General features: G+C 34.6%; 1 protein-coding gene across 4 annotated transcripts in view; it reads right to left on the reverse strand.

The window, feature by feature from the left end:
* Nucleotides 1-18,673, reverse strand: part of Ccdc138 (coiled-coil domain containing 138) — a 60,877-nt gene that overhangs the window by 39,366 nt on the left and 2,838 nt on the right. For 2 of the 4 annotated variants that reach the window (XM_026380225.2, XM_026380228.2), the window contains exons 3-6: nucleotides 15,012-15,129; nucleotides 12,601-12,728; nucleotides 8,368-8,546; nucleotides 2,863-3,021 (exon numbers count right to left, since the gene is read on the reverse strand). In XM_026380225.2, the coding sequence (XP_026236010.1) occupies nucleotides 2,863-3,021; nucleotides 8,368-8,546; nucleotides 12,601-12,728; nucleotides 15,012-15,129 (584 nt within the window). The remainder of the gene's footprint in view (nucleotides 1-2,862; nucleotides 3,022-8,367; nucleotides 8,547-12,600; nucleotides 12,729-15,011; nucleotides 15,130-18,673) is intronic. The other 2 variants (XM_026380227.1, XM_026380229.1) reach the window with 2 other exon arrangements.

An 18,673-nucleotide genomic window follows, 5' to 3' on the forward strand; every position in this document is an offset into this window, starting at 1 on the left:
GCATTCTTTTCTTAGCCCTATGAAAAAAATCCAATGTGAAAAAAATTAGTTTTGTCATTTTATAGCCATATTAAGTGATTCCTTAAATAACTTAGGATACAGTCATACATAGTCACTTTTAAAACTAGTTTAATATTTCTATAATCTAATTTTTCCACATCTAAAAGACATTAAAAAATACCACATGCCATGGCAGGATAAACCCACTATACTCTACTTCTCCTACTGATGTCAACAAAAAACCCTAGACAAAACACAGAAAGCAACTACCTGATGGCTGTGAAAAGTAAACCAGAGTAGGGAAAATTGAATAAATCATGTCTAAAAGGGGAAGTTTCCTGGTTTTTTTGGATTTTTTTTTCCTCTCAAACTGCTGCCCCAAAGTGGAACTCTGGATGGAAAGTGGAGCTTTCTACTTCTATAAGAGCTCTGAGGTAAAGACAGTCTTTCCAGCAAAGACCCAGGAAGAGGGGACCTTGTGATCTGGAGAGTGGGGAGCATATGATAAAAGAAACGTCAGAGCATCTTCTCTCTTTGGTGTACATGAAGATGTACAAATTGGGCTCATTTCTGAGTTGCCCAGACACAGGACAAACCCAGCCCAGCAGGACAAAGGCTTGTAGAACTGAAGTAAGATCTTAAACTGTGTCCAAGTCACAGACTATCCTCTAGGTGGCATACACATAGGACAATCACGAAGCAAAACTGCAAAGGCTCCGAAAGCTAAACTGGAAGAGAACCACTGCCTGTCGAAGGTGAGAAAGAACTATGGCCTAACGTCACTGGACTGAACAAATGCTTTAAATAAACAATGTTCTCCAGAGGATTATAAAAGGCACAGAATCTATACAATATGTTTCAAATACAGTCCAAAAGTCACTGGACATGCAAAGACCCAAAAATGTAATGAAGTTTCAAGAAAAAATATAATCAATGGATGCCAATCCTGAGATGACCCAGATGCTGGATTTTTAAGTATGTTCCATGAGGTAAATGTAAACTTGAAAGTAAATATAAAGACAGAAACTGTTATGAGAAAAAAAAATTTTAAGAAAATAACTGGAAGTTTTAGAACTTCAGAATGTTAGAAATAAAAATTCACTAAATAGGCTTGATTTAGTCAGCTATTTCACTGCTGTGACCAGAAAACCCAATGAGAACAATTTTAGAGCTAATGTTTATTTCAGAGGTCTCAGTCCATCATAGTTGACTGACTCCTTTGCTCTGGGCCTAAGCTAAGGCAGAACATCATGGTGGAAGGGAGTGGCAGAGGAAAGCAGCTCAGGACAGGATCCCAGGAAGCAAAGAGAGAACAACCCCAACTACCTCCTTCCTCCAGCCACACCCTCCCTGTCTACAGTTACCACCCAGTTAAAAACTATCAACAGGGGATAGGGTCGTACGTAGCTCAGCAGTAGGGCACTCGCCTCACACCTGCCGGGCCCTGGGTTCAATCCTCAGCACCACATAAAAATAAGTAAGTGAAATAAAGGTACTGTGTCCAACTACAATTAAAAAAATAAATATTTTTTAAAACTATCAATGGATTAATGCACTGATTAAGTTAAAGTTTCATAACCCTATCATTTCACCTCTAAATTTTCTTATATTGTCTCACACACAATTGGGAGACACCTCCTATCTAAACCACAACAGTGTTCAATATCAACGTGGAGATGAAATAAGAAACAGTGAATTAAAAGACATATTAATAGAAATTATCCAGTCCAAAGAACACAAAAGGAAAAAAATGAAGAAAAGGGAAATCTTCCAGCTAGGAGTAAAAGGACTAGCATATGAGTCTGGAGACACAGAGAAGAAGAGAAGACAATTGGAACATAAAAAATATTTGAAGAAATAGTTGTTGCAAATTTTCCAAATTTGGCAAAAAACATAAATTTACAAATTCAAGAAGCATAATAAACCACAAACTGGATAAAGTCAAAGAAAAGTATGCCAAGCTAATATAAATGAGCTGCTGCTAAAACCACAAGTTAAAGGAAAATAATTAAATAAACATAATATTTTAGAAAAGGCAGAGGTTGCCAAAGGCTAAGGATGGGAAAAGGGATATTTATAAAGGAACATAATAAAACTTTCTTAATGCTGGAACTATATTTTATCTTGCGTATGGTGGCAATTACAAAATCATAAGCATTTTCAAAACTAATTAAAATGTACAATGTTATTCTGTGTAAGTTACATGTATAAGAAGTAAGTTATATGACACCATGAGATATTACTGTACATATTAATAATATCAAGCAAAGAAGTAAATTATACCAACTATATAAAATTCTTGCCAAAAGTACTTAATCCAAATATCATTGTTAGGAAACAATCAGGCAAATCTAGGATGCAATATATTCTACAAGACTGCTGACCTGGGCTCCAAAGAAAAGTCTCACAAATAATAAAAATGGCAATGGTAAGTACTCTAGATTCAAAGAAATCTAAGACAATGCGTAGAGTTTGTTTAGTTCCTTGATTAGAAAACAAAACAAAAAAAGCAATAAAAGACATTTTTGGAGACAAAATGGGAAAGTGAACATGGACTATATATTAAATTATATTATTCAATTAGCATTAATTTTCTAATATATAATGATATACAGAAATGTATACATTCTTAAGAGATATACACTAAAGTATTTAGGGATACTATATAATGATTTCTGCAAGTTACTTTCAAATAGTTCAGAAAATGAGGTGTGTGTGGATCTATGTGAGTGTGTATACAGCAGTGCATGTGTATGTGAGAAAAGGAGGGAGAAGGTGAAATGACAAATGTGACAAAATGTTAATAATTACAGAAGCTAAGGAGAAGTTATATTACTCTAAAAATTAAGATTTTACAAGTACCTCCTTTAGAATGTGAAATCTTGTAAGAACCTCTTCTTCGACACCTTTAATTTTACTCAAGGCATTTTCGTGTCTGAAAAGCAGTTGTTCTCTTTCAATTAAAAAACGTTCTCGCTTTTGAAGTTCTTCAGCAAAATTCTGTTGTGCTGCAGTTTCAGACTGTATCAAAATACCAGATTATAAATGAGTTTTAAAAGTACATTCACAAAATCTGAAAATTACATTTTTATCCACTGACATTGTGGTAGTTTTTGAAAACGCATTGGTACATAACTCTGGAGATTATAGTAGTTGCTAGACATGGTCCATTATTTTACCCATACCCTCTACTTCCTTACTTTATTGTCCTATTACCAAGGGCTAAGAGGTTTCCAGGCCTGGATTAACACATGGGCCATCTTCCATGTCCTGGATAACACAGATTAAAAACCATCAGGAGAAAAAAATCACACACCACGTAAAGTGGTGTTTTTGAGTTCATGAAATTCTTGCGAAAAGTACTTAATCCAAATATCATTGTTAGGAAACAATCAGGCAAATCTAGGATGCAATCAATCCTCTACTGAGTTACCAATGCTGTTCAGAACACTTGTTATATTTTCATGGTCAGCTTTTTATTCTCTGTTCTCCACTGTCCTGATTTTGAACACAACACCTTAGAACATGTGGATGGCCTGGTTTCTAAATTCACAGAGAAAACAGAAGAGAGCAGAAGGGAACATCAGTTTCATGCCCACAAAATATATATGCAAATGCTTCTCTTTCTCTTCTTTACATAGATAGGTTCAGGATCTCACTGCCTTAAACCCTTTTGTAAAGATTGCTGATTATCTCTTAAGTATTTCCAATCTATTTCATTACATCTGAAATAAAATCTCTCTTGGCCCTACCCGCATTCTCTCCCCAAGCAAACTTTATAAATCATTGTCTACATTTGCTGAACCTTCTTTACCTCCAAGTCACTCTTCAATTCATTTTTAATCTGGCTTCAGGCCACACTGCCCTACTAAAATGACTTACCTGTTACTAAATTTAAAGGTCACTTTTCAGTTCTTATTTAATTGAATCTCTCAGTGGCATGTTACATGATTATCTCTTCCCTTCAACTTAAAATATTCACAGTGGCTTGTATGATACCATGTTCTCCTGGTTTTCTATCACCTAGTAGAAAAGGCTGATCATGGCTTCTCAGTGTCATTTGTAGACTTCATGTCTCCACTGTCCTGTAACTACTATGATTGCTCAGGATTTGGGTTTAAGTTATTTTTTCTTCTCATTCTTCACAGTTTCTGCTTGATTACATCCATTCAATGGCTAAAATTACCATGTGCTCCCAACCTACAACTGTTAGTTGTTTGTCTCAAGTGCCAAACTCAAGCATTAAACAGCCTATTTAACATCTCCACCTATGCACTTTCAGGTAGCACAAAATAAGCATGTTCCAAACTGAATTCAGTCAGACCTCACAGAAATATAAAGCAAAATCACAATAAGATACAATAAAGAATGTTTTTCTCCAAAACAGAAAAATAAGTGATGGAAAGGATGTGGGAAAATGGAAGCCTTGTATACTGTTGGTGGAAATGTAAAAGAGTCTGACAGTTCCTCAAAGAAGTTAAACACAGGTATCCTATGACTCAGCCATTCCACTACAGGTATACACCCCAAGAGAAATGGACTACAAGTCCACACAAAAACTTAAATACAAACCTGATAGCAGCATTACTCATGATAGCCAAAAAGTAGAACCAACCCATATGTCCAGAAATTAATGAATGAAATATGAAATGTGATATATCTATATAATGAAATACTATTCAGCAATAAAAAGCAGGTGCTAGGCAGCACTAAGGGGCACATGTAATTCTAGCTACTCAGGAGGCTGAGGCAAGAGGATTGTAAATTCAAGGCCAACCTGGCAACTTACAAGACCTTGCCTTGAAGTAAAAATGAACAGGATGGGAATGCTCAGTGATGCAACTCCCTTGGGTTCGATCCCCTAGTACTAAAAGGAAAAGGTATACAAGGTATAACATGAATGAAACTTGAAATTATCATGCTAAGTAAAAGAAGTCAGTTATTTATAAAAGATCACATATTATATGATTCCAGTAATATGAGAAGTCCAGAAGAGACAAATTTATAGAAACAGAAAGTAGATTAGTGGTTGCTTACGGCTGAAGGGATTTTGGAGGAAATAAGGAATGACTCTAATGGGTAGGCGTTTCTTTCTGAGATAATGAAATACTCTAAAATTGGTTATAGTGACAACAGTACAACTCTGTGAATATAATAAAAATGATTTAAGCATACACTAAAAAAATTAATGTTATAGGGGCTGAAGCTGTGGCTCAGTGGTAGAGCTCTTGCCTAGCATGTGTGAGGCACTGGGTTCGATTCTCAGCACCACGTATAAGTAAATGAATAAAATAAAGGTCTACACATCTAAAAAAAATACTTTTAAAAAAATTAATGTTATAAATTAAAAAGAAAAAATCAAATCTTCTCCTCCTTCAGTTTTATATATAAGCCAAATGCAGCATGATTTATCCAACGTGCATTTTGCCCTTGACAAAATTTCTAGCACATGTCCTAAATCCAAACAATTTCTAAGTCTTATTGATCTAATCTTTTAAATATCTCTAAAATTCAAGCACTTCTTTGTATCCTTGAAGTCCCCATCCTAATCCAGGATACCTTCTGACTATTAACATTATGTTACAGTAACTTCTTTAACCTCTTACTACCAGTGACAATTTTAAACACTAACATATTTGGAATGCGGACTCCCCCAAAGGCCCAGCGGTTAAAGGCTTGGTCCACAGAGTAGCACTAAGTGGGAGGTTGTAGAACCTTTAAAAAAAAAGGTGGGTACTAAAGAAAGATCTTTAGGTCACCGTGTAAGTGCCACTGAACGGGATAGTGTGTTTCTGGCCCCTTCTGTCTTTTGATTCCTGGCCATGAAGTGAGCAGTGGTTTTTGCCCCATGTTCCTGCCATGATGTGTTGCCTTACCAAAGACCCAAAGCAATGGCCAATTGATCATGGAATGAAATCTCTAAAACTGTGAGCCAAAATAAACTTTTTCCCTTTATAAGTTAATAATTTCTGATATTCTGTTTCAGTGAAGGAACGCTGACACAATAGATGACTCCCAAATTAGATAATCACCTCATATCTATTTTCTAATAGCCAGGCTATTGGTATTTTACTACCAAACCTGACTCATTTCAAACAAAGTATTGCTCTTCTCCCTGAAATTCATTCTTTCTCCATACCACACAAACCAGAAATGTGACAATCAACTTAGTCTTCTTATACTTCATCGAATTCATTATGCCAAGTCCAAACAATTTTGGCTCTACAATAAATCTTTAATTTATCCATCTGTATTCCCCTCCTACCACCCCAGTCCAAGTTACCCTTATCTCTCAGTTGGGCTCCTGCAGTAGAATGCTCTCTGGTCTCTCAAATTCTACCCCTGTCCGCCTCTAAGACATTTATGTAAGCATACATTAGATTTTGCTTTAAACATCTTCAGAGTTACCTACTACATTTTCTTTGAATAAATATGTTAATTTACCATGCCTCAGAAACTTCTCATACTGGAATGTCTCAGTATAGAATCTAAATCTTTCACTGGGCTAATCTCTACTCATTTTTCAGGATTTAACTTACAAACCTTACCTCAGTCTCCTTCAATCTCAATCTTAACCTTCCCCAATCAGGTACTTACATTATACATTTATTATTTCTTCATTTAAGTTTATGAAATTATAGTTATAAGGGTACTTATGATTGCTTCTAATAAGCTACATGTAGCAAGAGGCAGATATATCTTACCTGGTACAAACACATATTAGCAGGTACTCAAATATTTATTGAATAAATTAAATCAATAGTGTAACAAAAATATATATGCTTGTAGGCCACCAATTCCATTTCAAAACATCTCTGAGTCTATAAAATAGACAATGAGCAAAGCTTACCCTCCCAAGCTGAAAAAATTTATGGCCAAGAAATTATCACTGAAATTAAACGGTGGCAGACATGATCAAGGAATATTGCCAGGATGAGGCCCCTTTAACAAATCTTGGAATGAATGTGTGGAGATGGCAACTAATGGGCAACAGAACAATATTGGAATGGTAAAAAATATTGTCAAGTTAGTAGCCTTGGAATGAGTATAATTAATGGCTGTTCAGAGAAATCCATGTCTCCTCTCCAAAGGGCCTTGTTTTATACTATGCTGTAAAAATTGAATCATGTACATGATTGAACTTTTTGTTAAAAAAAAAAAAAACTTTTTTAATAGTAAAAAAAAAAAGTATATGCTTAGTGACAACTCTAACACTACAAAGTAAACTTTAAAGGCAGACTAAAGATTAATAAAATCAGGGCTGGAGTTGTAGCTGAGTGGTAGAGTGCTTGCCTCGCATGCGTGAGGCCCTGGGTTCAGTCCCAGCAGCACATTAAAAAAAAAATAAACAAATAAAAATATTGTGTCCGTCTACAACTAAAAATATATTTTTAAAAAAGATTAATAAAATCAGACTACTTCCTTAAATTTTACTTTTTTATTAAATATTTTTATCTTTATTGTTGACTATAGACCATAGATATATCCTTGCAACCTTGGTTATTTTTTATTCTATAGAGTATTATTGAAAGTCTTTCTATTGTCACTCCATTGATTAAAAGAAAACAAAAAAACTATGAAACAGCTAACCTCAGTTTTCACTATTTTATTTCCCAGACATGCAGCTAAATTCACAATCTGACAATCACTCCTTTCCAAACGTCTCTCATCTCCTAATTCCTTATACCTGAAATGACCTTTCCAATGTTCTCCTCTCTAAATTCTTGAGATTCGATCTTAGTCTCTAAATTTTTTCCTAGTCATTTAGGCTAAGAAAAACTTTTTCTGAAATGCTTAATTAATGCAACATGAATTAATTTAACAAAACGAACTGCTGGTTTTAAAATGTATTTTTGGTATTTCAAGTGTATGTAATATGTATGTAAACTCTGTATTCTTTCTGCACTCTTAGTAGAAATTTGATAACTACATAAATTATATCCTTAGAAACAAGCCCCAAAGATAAGATAAATTGCAAGGTTCAGAGATGCATTTTAGTGAGAGCTGACAAGAAAACTTTTTACTATGTAATATTTAAAACAATGAATCTAGAACACCTAATTGAAAAAGCACACTTTACCAGAAGATTTGTTTCTGAAGAATAGGTTAGGAAAAGGATAAACATAAAACACAGAACAATCTGAAGTCTAAAACACATCCCTACAAATAAAAACACTTCTAATATTTTTCTTTCAGTCTCTACATTTTCTCCGTCAATAATTCCTACAAATTGCGTTTTTTCCCTTCTGACCTTGCCTTAGCCCCCTTCTCTATAATAATTTAAATACCTTGTATTCAACTTTTGTGAATACTTGGTGCTTAGACTATAAATATTTCTGAATTCTCAAGTCAGAATTTAAATCTTACCTGCAGTTTCAGATGTATTTGAAATAACTCATCATATATCTGATTTATTTGATGTGGAAGTAAAGTCTGCTTGTTTGACACGTTGGATTTTGGATAGCTGGCACTTTTCAATGGAGAGTCACTGACATCACAATATTCAGTCCGAGGTTTTGGTAAGGCCCTATCTGTTGGCAGGTCAACTGCCAAGTAAATAAAATTTTAATTATAAACTTTATTACAGTTCCAATAATCTTCAGGAAAAATTATTTTAAGTATAAATTACAGTACTGTGAAAAAGTTTCAAGAGAGAGAAAGAATAATATAGCAAATATAGTAAAATTGTAACATTTAGAAAATCTGGATTAAGAGTATACAGGAATTCTTTGTGTAACTTTTCTCTAAGTATGAAGTTATTTCAAATTTAATTATTTTAAAATGCAGGAAAACTGCCTAGGAAATAGAACATCACTTCAGAAACTTACCACATTCCCTTCTCTTCCCTGTAACCAAACAACAAGTCCAGTTAATTATTGCCTTATTTTTTTCTTTTTACTTCCTATCACTTACATCTAAAAAGTACTTATTTAAGAGGCAAAAAAAAAAAAACCCTCTACAGTGAAAATTATAAAATGCTTAAGAAACTGAAGACACCAGAAGATGAAGATAAAAAGACATGGCATGTTCATGAAACACAGTTAAAATGGCCAAACTATCAAAAGCAACTATAGATTCAATGCAATTCTCATCAAAATACCAATTACATTCTTCATAGAACTAGAAAAAAAAATCCTAAAATTCAGATGGAAGCATAAAAACCCCAAAGTTGCCAAAGCAATCCTGAGGAAAAAACAAAGAGCAAGGCTGGAGGCATCACGATACCGGATTTCAAATATACTAGAGTATATTTTGTTGGTACAAAAAAAATCATGGTATTGGCATAAAAAGAGATGTAAAAACCAATGGAATTAGAGGACCTAGAAATAAACCCACACCTCTATAGCCATCTGAGATTTTCTACCAAGGAGCCAAAACACATGTTGGAAGGAAGATAGCCTCAACAAATGGTACTGGGAAAATTGGATATTCAAGTGTAGAAAATTGAAACTAGGCCCCTATGTCTCACCCCACAAATAAATCAACTCAAAATTGACCCCAATAGCTCAGGAAATAATAGCAACAACTGACAAATGGGATTACATGAAATTTAAAAGTTTCTGCACAGCAAAAGAAAGAACAGAGTTAAGAGAGAGCCTACAGAATGGCAGAAAATATTTGCCAACTATTCATCTGACAGAGGATTAACATCCAGATTTACATAAAGACTCAAAAAAGTTTGGCCAGGGTTGTGGCTCAGTGGTGGAGAGCTTGCCTAGCATGTGTGAGGCACTGTGTTCGATCCCTGGCACCATATAAAAATAAACAAATAAAATCAAGGTATTGTGTCTATCTACAACTAAAAAAAAAAAAAAAAAAAAGATATTTTAAAAAATCCATCAACAAAAGAGCAAGTAATCCAATCAATAAACGGGGAAATAACCTGCACAGATACTTCTCAAAATCAAGTATAAAATGGCCAATAAATATGTGAAAAAGTGCTCAACATCTTTAGCCATCAGGGAAATGCAAATCAAAACTACATTGAGGGGCTAGGATTGTGGCTCAGTGGTAGAATGTTTGTCTAGCATGCATAGGGCCCTGTGTTCAATCCTCAGCACCACATAAAAATAAATGAATGGAATAAAGGTATTAAAAAAAAAAACTACACTGAGATTCCACACAACTCTCGTCAAAATGGCTAGTCAAAAAAACAAAAATGGGGTGGGAGTTTAAGCTCAGTGGTTGATTGCTTGCCCAGCATGTGTGAGGCCCTGGGTTCGATCCTCAGCACCACATAAAAAATAAACAAATAAATAAAACAAAGATACAACCATATACAACTAAAATACAACCATATACAACTAAAAAACTATATGGTTGTATTTTAGTTGTATATGGTTGTATCTTTGTTTTATTTATTTGTTTTATTTGTTTGGTTTTTTTTTTAAAGTGGGGCTGGAATTGTAGCTCAGTGATAGAGCACTTCCTAGCATGTATGAAGCACTGGGTTGGATTCTCAGCACCTTATATAAATAAATAAATAAATAAGTCCATTGACAACAACAACAACAAAAAAAAAAAATTTTTAAAAAAGAACAAATGCTGGCAAGAATGTGAAAAAGGAACACTTACACAATGTTGGTGAGAATGTAAATTAGCACAGCCATTATGGAAAACAATATGGAGGTTCCTCAAAAATTAAAAACAGAATTACTATATGATGCAGCTATACAACCATTCCTGGCTATATTTTTGAAGGAAATGAAGTCAGCATAGAAAAAATACATTTGCATACCTATTTTTATTGTGGCACTACTAATAATAGCCAAGTTATAGAATCAGCCTAGGTGCTGTCAACAGATGAATGGATCTTTAAATATGACATATATACACATGGAATATTATTCAGCAATAAAAAAAACATGTAATTTACAGGAAAGCAGATGGTACTGGAGTTTCTCATGTTAAGTGAAATAAGCCAGACTCAGAAAGATAAGTATCACATGTTTTCCCTCATACATGGAAACTGTTAGAAAAAAAAAGGTAATCTGAAAGTACAGAAGGAATTTTAGGGAAGGGAAAGAAAACCAGAGAGCCAAAAAAAGAGGAAAAAGAGAAAAAAGAGAAAGCAGTTGGGAGGGTATACATGATTAAAACATGACATATGCATGTAAGTGAAACCTATTAATTTGTAAAATTAACAATTTAATATTTATAATAAAAGTTGTCTAAAGTAAAAGCAATTTTAACACATACCCACACACACAGTTCTTGTTTTGCCCAATTTCAATTACGTCTATAATAATTTCTATAAACTCCTCCTTTAAATAGTAATAAGTTCTTTGAAATATATCCATGATGATTTCAGAATGATGGGTGCACAAACCTTCACTGCTTTATCCTATTTTATAAATACACGACAACTTTCTCCTACAGAGGGGTATTTGAGCTGCTCTGGCTATACAGATGCTACACAGTCATGCATCTGATACACGAGTTCATACAAAAGTTTTTCTGGGGAATATGGTTAGTAGTGTACATGTACTAGGCTATATGCACAGGTTCAACTTTACTACTGATGCCATTTTCTTCCAAAGTGGTTACATTAATTTACTCTCGAAAGCACTGGATGAGTAAGTTGCTCTTACTTCATATTCTTACCAACACTGTACCATTAGAATTTAACAGTCTAACAATCAGAGCATAAAATGCTCTCTAGCAGTGGTTTTAACTTGCATTAGGTTAAAGGAGCCCACCTTAAGGGAGGGTGCTTCCCACTAGAGTCTCCATTTTAGACAGATGCTGAATGAATTTTAAGAAAATTTCGCTATATTCAGTTCAGCAAACACACTAAAAGTAAAAAGACAAGTTCAGTGCTTTGCTTGCCTCTCTAAATACAATAGAATTTCTGACCTGAGCATTCCTTACTTTTTTTGGTCAACTTTCATGTATATTCATTCACCTCTTAAAATAGTTCAATCTATGTTTTTAGTAGGAAAACCCACCATATAATGAGACACACAAGTCCAAACTGAAGTAATTTTCATTGTCTTCAAATGCTGAGATCCATGTGACAAATGAGATGAAGGAGAGGGGAGAAAGGGGAAAATGAATGTGTATTGTGTGCAGACAAAATATTTGTAGGAAAAAAGAGAGCATCAGCAATAGTGTGTTGGAACTCTTGCAGCCCAAAAGCAAAAGGCTTCATCACTGGTTGCCGCTTTCCATGAAATCCTGATAAAACTATGAAATGAAGACAGGTACATAGAGAACTGCTACTAGTTCAGTGTTGACTGAGGAAGCCATACTGTAAGTAATCTGTACTGTTTTCTCAAAATATTAGGGTTAGTCAAACACTACCACAATCATTTTCTTACTTTCTAACAAACACTGACATGAAAAAGAACTGAAGCCATCATAAAAGTATTCTGTTACTTACTTATCTTGAGAAGTTTTGAAAACACAAGCATACAACTGGAAAATAATGAAGTTCATGTTTCTCTTCTCTAGTTAATAACAAGCATAATAACCATTTCAGGGCTTACAAAAATTCAGAACAGAGAAATACATAGATTCTTGAGAACCAGTGTTTTTATTAAGAGGTAAGTTTTATATGTACTGACAAAATTACTATTTAAATGATTTTTTTTTTTTTACCTTTTTCTATTTCTTTAAAAGACTGTTTGGTTATTTTGGAGGTTCTAACTCTATGATCATTCTCGATTACATCTTCTTCTGTTTCCCGATTATTCAAATCATGAAAAGAATCCAGTTCATCATCTAGGCTTTAAAAAAAATTCTATCACAGAAATCTGGAAGTTACTATAGCATTTGGGAGGAATAAAATTGTTTTAAATATAAGCAGCATAACAAATGAGAAAAATAAACATTTTTAAATGCAAAAAAAGCATGTAAAAGATAAAAATGTAAAAATTAACCATCATTGATTCTGATAACCCACTAAGCACCCTTCAATCTTTTATATTCATTATATCTGTAGAATGCTCTAGAACTTCCAAATTCTTTCTGCTGATCCCCAATAATTCAGTGAGAAAGATACAACATGTATTGTTATCTATTTTAGGTAAAGAATTAAAGTTTACGATGAGGAAAGTTAAATAACTGACAGGTGACATAACTAATAAAGACTGAAACAGAACTAGAATCCCAGGTGTTTCTCCAAAAAGATCATCTCAGACTAGAAATTTCTAGAACAGTGCTGTTCAAAAGGAATATAACACAAGACACATAAGTCATTTAAAATTTTCTGGTAGCACATTAAAAACATACAAAGAGGTAAACTTTAGCAATATATTCTCAGGATAATTACAATGTTACCACTTCAACATAAAATCAATATAAAAGCCAGGCATGGTGGCGCACACCTGTAATCCCAGCAGCTCGGGAGGCTGAGACAGGAAGATCACAGGAGTTCACAAGTTCAAAGCCAGCCTCAGAAACTTCTCAAGGCCCTAAGCAACTCAGTGAGACCCTGTCTCTAAATAAAACACAAAATAGGGCTGGGGATGTGGCTCAGTGGTTAAGTACCCCTGAGTTAAAGCCCTGGTACCTCCCCCAAAAAAACTCAATATAAAAAATTATTATGAAGACACATTACTTTCTTTTATCCATGCTAAGTCTTTGAAATCCAATGTGTATTTTAAACTTAAAACATCTCAGTTCAGGCCAGCCCCATTTTTCAAGTTCTTAACAGCTACATGCGGTCTGTAGCTACTGTGCTGGACAGCATACTTCTACACTAGATTTTAGACAGAGACTGTGAAAAGGTCAAATGGTGGGAAAACCTTCATAATTCAAAACCTTCAAATTATAATTTGGAATTATATCCAGGTCACTTATATAAACAAAAATGGTTAAAATATCAGTTAAACTTAAGATAATAATTTCTATGAAGTCATAATTATGACTTTAAAGTAATTTCTACTTTTCTTCCTACATTCACTCTACCTCAAGTCCTGGTCTCTAATCAATTATTTTGTGAATGACAAACAAAACAGTAATAACAATAATGATCACAGTTAAAGTTTGAGTATTTTACTATGTATCCAGCAACGTTCAAAGTGCTTTAAATGAATCAAATCATTTAAGTAGAAAAAGAGGCAATTCATTTAAAATATTCAACCTTCCAAATATGGTTTTGTTAATAATATGTTAAGCACAATTGTTTATTTCAATATTTTATTTTGCATACGCACACACCTTTATGGTTTTACATTATTTTGAAATGTTTTATCTTCTTGATAATCACATTCTTCTACCACGAATTATAATCATTAAAGGTTCAATTTAAACATTCATTTCACTTTATTTCCTTTATAGAACTGTAACCCTATTTTGCACAGTACTGTATCATACGTTTCTAGTTACTACATTCCCTTCAATCTCTCTCAACTACTTCATATATAGAACTTAAAATACTACTGGGGCTAAAGCAGATACTGGGTTGAGTGTCACTACCCCAAAATCCTATATTGAAGGGTTTTTTTTGTTTTCTTTTTTAATTTTAAAATATATTTTATATCTGTAAAATATTTTTAAATTAACTTTTTTTAAAATTTTTATTGTTGGTTGTTCAAAACATTACATAGTTCTTGACATATCATATTTCACACTTTGATTCAAGTGGGTTATGAACTCCCATTTTTACCCTGTATACAGATTGCAGAATCACATGGGTTACACATCCACTGATTTACATATTGCCATACTAGTGTCTGTTTTGAAGTTTTTTTCTGAGTTCCTTTTTTAAAGAAAAGAGCACAGTTTTCATTTAGGTCCTGGATGAATACACACATAAGTAATTTTTTATCTTTTAAATTAGGCAAATAATTTACTTTCCATGATGACACTAAACATCAGGTGTCTATGCTTTAATAAGAAATTCTCAGTAAAAATTAATAAATTAGTCTCTTCAACTATTCAGCAGGCCTCAGACCGCTTGTTCATTCCCCCCAAGGAAGAACAAACACATGAACAATCTGCCCTTTTCCCTTTCTCAAATTCCTTGAAGTACTGAGTGAAAAATAACAGAATTCTGAATACTTTACCAATTCACATTTAAGTGCTTGAATGAACCGCAAAAAGATGTTGTACCATGTTTTCTTTCATCAGAATAACATTTCAAGGAACCAACTTTATCTCCAGAGGAGTAGATATCCAAATCATCTGTCAATATAAAAGACATACTAATTATCTAATCCTAGCCTCCTAAAATAAGACTCCATCCACCAAAGGCTTTCTTATGCAAGCTTCATAGATAATTGGAATCAAGGCACTCCTGAAGATGGCACATTAGAGGCACTCAGGGTCCCCTACTGCTCGATGAGAGTGAACCAAAATGAAAGGTGTGCAGCTGCATGTTGAAGTAGGGGCCACAGAAAAGCAATGGAGTGCCACTATAGAGAGCCAGTGATCAGGTGAAACCCCAAAATACTGTGTTTTAGAATAAAAAGAGACCTAGGATCTATACAAAAAGCTAGCAAGAGAAAAAAGATTCCCTGTACTTTGCAGGAGATCCATCAATGCCACAATGAGGAGCCATCTTCAGATGGGTCCCACTGTCTGAGTTTATTGCTTGGGAGATCAGAAACCCCTGCATTTTTTATATCCCCCAGACCCAATTTCCTCTTCTCTTCTCTATTCCAGCAGGTGTCCAGTGAGAGTCAGTTTGGGCTCAGGGATATGACTGCTGAGGACTCTAGGCAATGGGAAACAGAAGACACTTCTACTTAAAATGCATGGTTGGACCTCTGTGAAAAAGAGACAGTAGTTGTGTGTGGATTTACAAGAAGGCTGGGTTCAGGAGCACAGTGGTTTAAACTGGTAAATCTCTTCATTCAAGGAGGCTCCCCACCCCAGTGCAGATCCCATTGATTTAGTGGCTTCTTCCACACTCAGAGGCAGAAAACATAGCACTACAGTTTGGACATTTGCCACACACCCAAGTACACTGACTGAAGATCTTGGGACCAAGGGTGAGCAAACCAGATTGGTTCACAGGCATGGAGGCTGAGACAGGCTGGTAGATGGCTCCTACTGTCATCGCACCCCCATTCCTGGTGCAAAAATCAGAGACCTTGGGAGTGAACTTAGCCTTGCTGCAGATAACTTTGCCTTAGCTCAGGCTGGTGGGCAAGGAGAGGCTGAGCTCAGTCTACACACTGCCCTACAGGTTTGGCCTAAGCTGGAGCTGAGAAGGAATACATCATAATGCCACCAGCACCCACAATGTCCCCATATCTGGGAAATGACAAAAATTCAAGGTCTTGGAAAGAGTGTCTCCATTTAAAATATCTTAGGAAGGAGCAAGTTTCATCTTGTTCTTTGTTGTTTTTGTTTCCTTCATTTTTTTAATACTTTTATCCAATTTTGTTAATCGTTTTAATTATTTAATTGGATTTTTGCTTTTTGTCTCTCTTTTCTCATTTTTATTCCCTTTTCTTTTCATTTTTCTTCTTCTGTTTCCTCCTTTTAAATTTTTATTCAGTATTTATTTATTTATTTATTTGCACAGTACTGATAATTGAACCCAGGGTTGCTCTACCACTGAGCTACAACCCAGACAACCAAGACTTTTCTTTTTACTCTTAAGTCAGGGTATCATTAAATACCCAGGCTAATCTCAAACTTGTATTAGTCCTGTCTCAGCCTCCAGAGTAGCTGGGTATAGCTGTGAGCCAATGTGCCTGGCTATTCTATTTCATATTCTATTTCAGTATTAATTCTACTTTCTTTGATGTCTAATTTTTAAACTATTCTATATTATGAGTTCCCCTTACTTCTCTCTGGTTAGCGGGGTTGTAGAGGTTCTTTTTAAAATATATTTTTATTTTATGTTAATATATGGTTTGCTTTCAAGTTGTCCACTGTTACTGGTGGTCATTTTCTCCTCTCAAATCAGTGCTATGGAATAAACTAAGCACCTTGAACATACTGGATAGATGGCTTTGACACTGAACTTTTAATTCTGACCTAGTTGAGAGAAACTGTACCTTTGTCTATCCAGGACTGGGTCTTGCTCAAACTTTGATGGATACCTCAACTTAAAAAAGACGTTAGAGAAAAACACCCAGCAGACAACCTGGCCGTAAGTATGCAAGATGACAGGAGTGGGCTGAAGACTATTACACTCCCTTAGCAACAACAGACGAATAAACATAACTGTTGTGACCATGCCCCCAATAAGGGGCCACATGCAAGCCCTCTTACATTGTACTGTGCTAACAAATGCTAGAGAAACAGCCGTGGAAAGTATACTTTATATACTCCACTGATTATATCATACTTGCCTGAACTAGCAGTGGGACTCCACTCACAGAAGGCCTACAAAATAAATGAATCCCTCAAGTTCTGACAAAGTACTCAAACTCCACCAAACACAGTCTAAAGAGCTGCAGGGAAACTACAATGTAAACTCCACTTGGAATGAATCTCAACACTACACAGGCCACAACGTAGAAAGATGATTTCTCGCTAAGAAGACCCTCACATAATAGTGAAAGAGATCACAAGCCCAACACATCCAAGTCTCAACACAGAAACAAGTTCTTAACTCCCCAGGAACCGAATCTGTAAGTATAAATGTAGATGAAATGCTGGAACAAAGTAGTTTAAAACCTGATCATTAAAATGATCAAATGAGGGCTGGGGTTGTAGCTCAGTGGTAGAGCGCTTGCCCTGTACATGTGAGGCACTGGGTTCCATCCTCAGCACCACATAAAAATAAATAAATAAAATAAAGGTATTGTGTCCTTCTAAAACTAAAAATATTTTTAAATGATCAAATGAATTAAACGAAGACACAAATAAGCAGCTGAATGAATTAAAGAAGACAATGCAATATGAAAGAACAATTTAATAAAGAGAGATTCTGGGAAAGAACCAAATTGCAATCTTGGAAATAAAACTTTCACTAAATCAAAATAAAATCCCCAGTTCCAAGTCTCACCAATAGACTAAACCAAGCAGAAGACAAAATTTCAGACCTTGAAGACAAGGTATATGAACTAGAACATTCACACAGTAATAAGGAAAGGGTACCAAGAAACTACAGAACAGTATGTTCACACAAAAGCTCTGGAACAACATAAAAGATCAAACTTAAGAGGAAGGAGTAGAGATACGAGCAAAAGGCATACAAAACTCACTCACTGAAATAACAGCAGAAAACATGACCAGAAAAGAACCTCTCCATGAATATTATAGTTAAAATGCCAAAAAATACAGAACAAAAAAAGACTATTAAAAGCTGCAAGAGAAAAGCACTAAATAATTTATAAAGGCAAACTCATCAGAACAATAGCAGATTTCTCAACAAAAACTAAAGGCCAGGAGGGCATGGACTGATATATTTCAAGACCTGGAAGAAAATAACTGCCAAGGTAAATTACTACATCCAGCATTTATCTTTCAGAATCTTTCAGAATTTAAAAAAAAAAAAAAAAAGATAAGGAAAGCATGAACTAAAAGAATTCATGACTACTAAACCAGCAATACAGAATACTACACTCAGATGAAGAACCAGAAAACACAACCACAAAAGAATAGGAAAAAACAGATCTCACTAGAAAGGCTAAACAAAAGAGGGATATGCAAAAATCAAATATGACTATATCAGTAAATCAACAAAAACTCTTAAGATAAATAAGAAAGAAATGAACACAAAATTTTCAACCAAAGAAAACAAATGAAAGAAACTAGTATATTTCTT

This window comes from Urocitellus parryii, chromosome 12 (genome assembly GCF_045843805.1).
Source record: "Urocitellus parryii isolate mUroPar1 chromosome 12, mUroPar1.hap1, whole genome shotgun sequence".
NCBI lineage: Eukaryota > Metazoa > Chordata > Mammalia > Rodentia > Sciuridae > Urocitellus > Urocitellus parryii.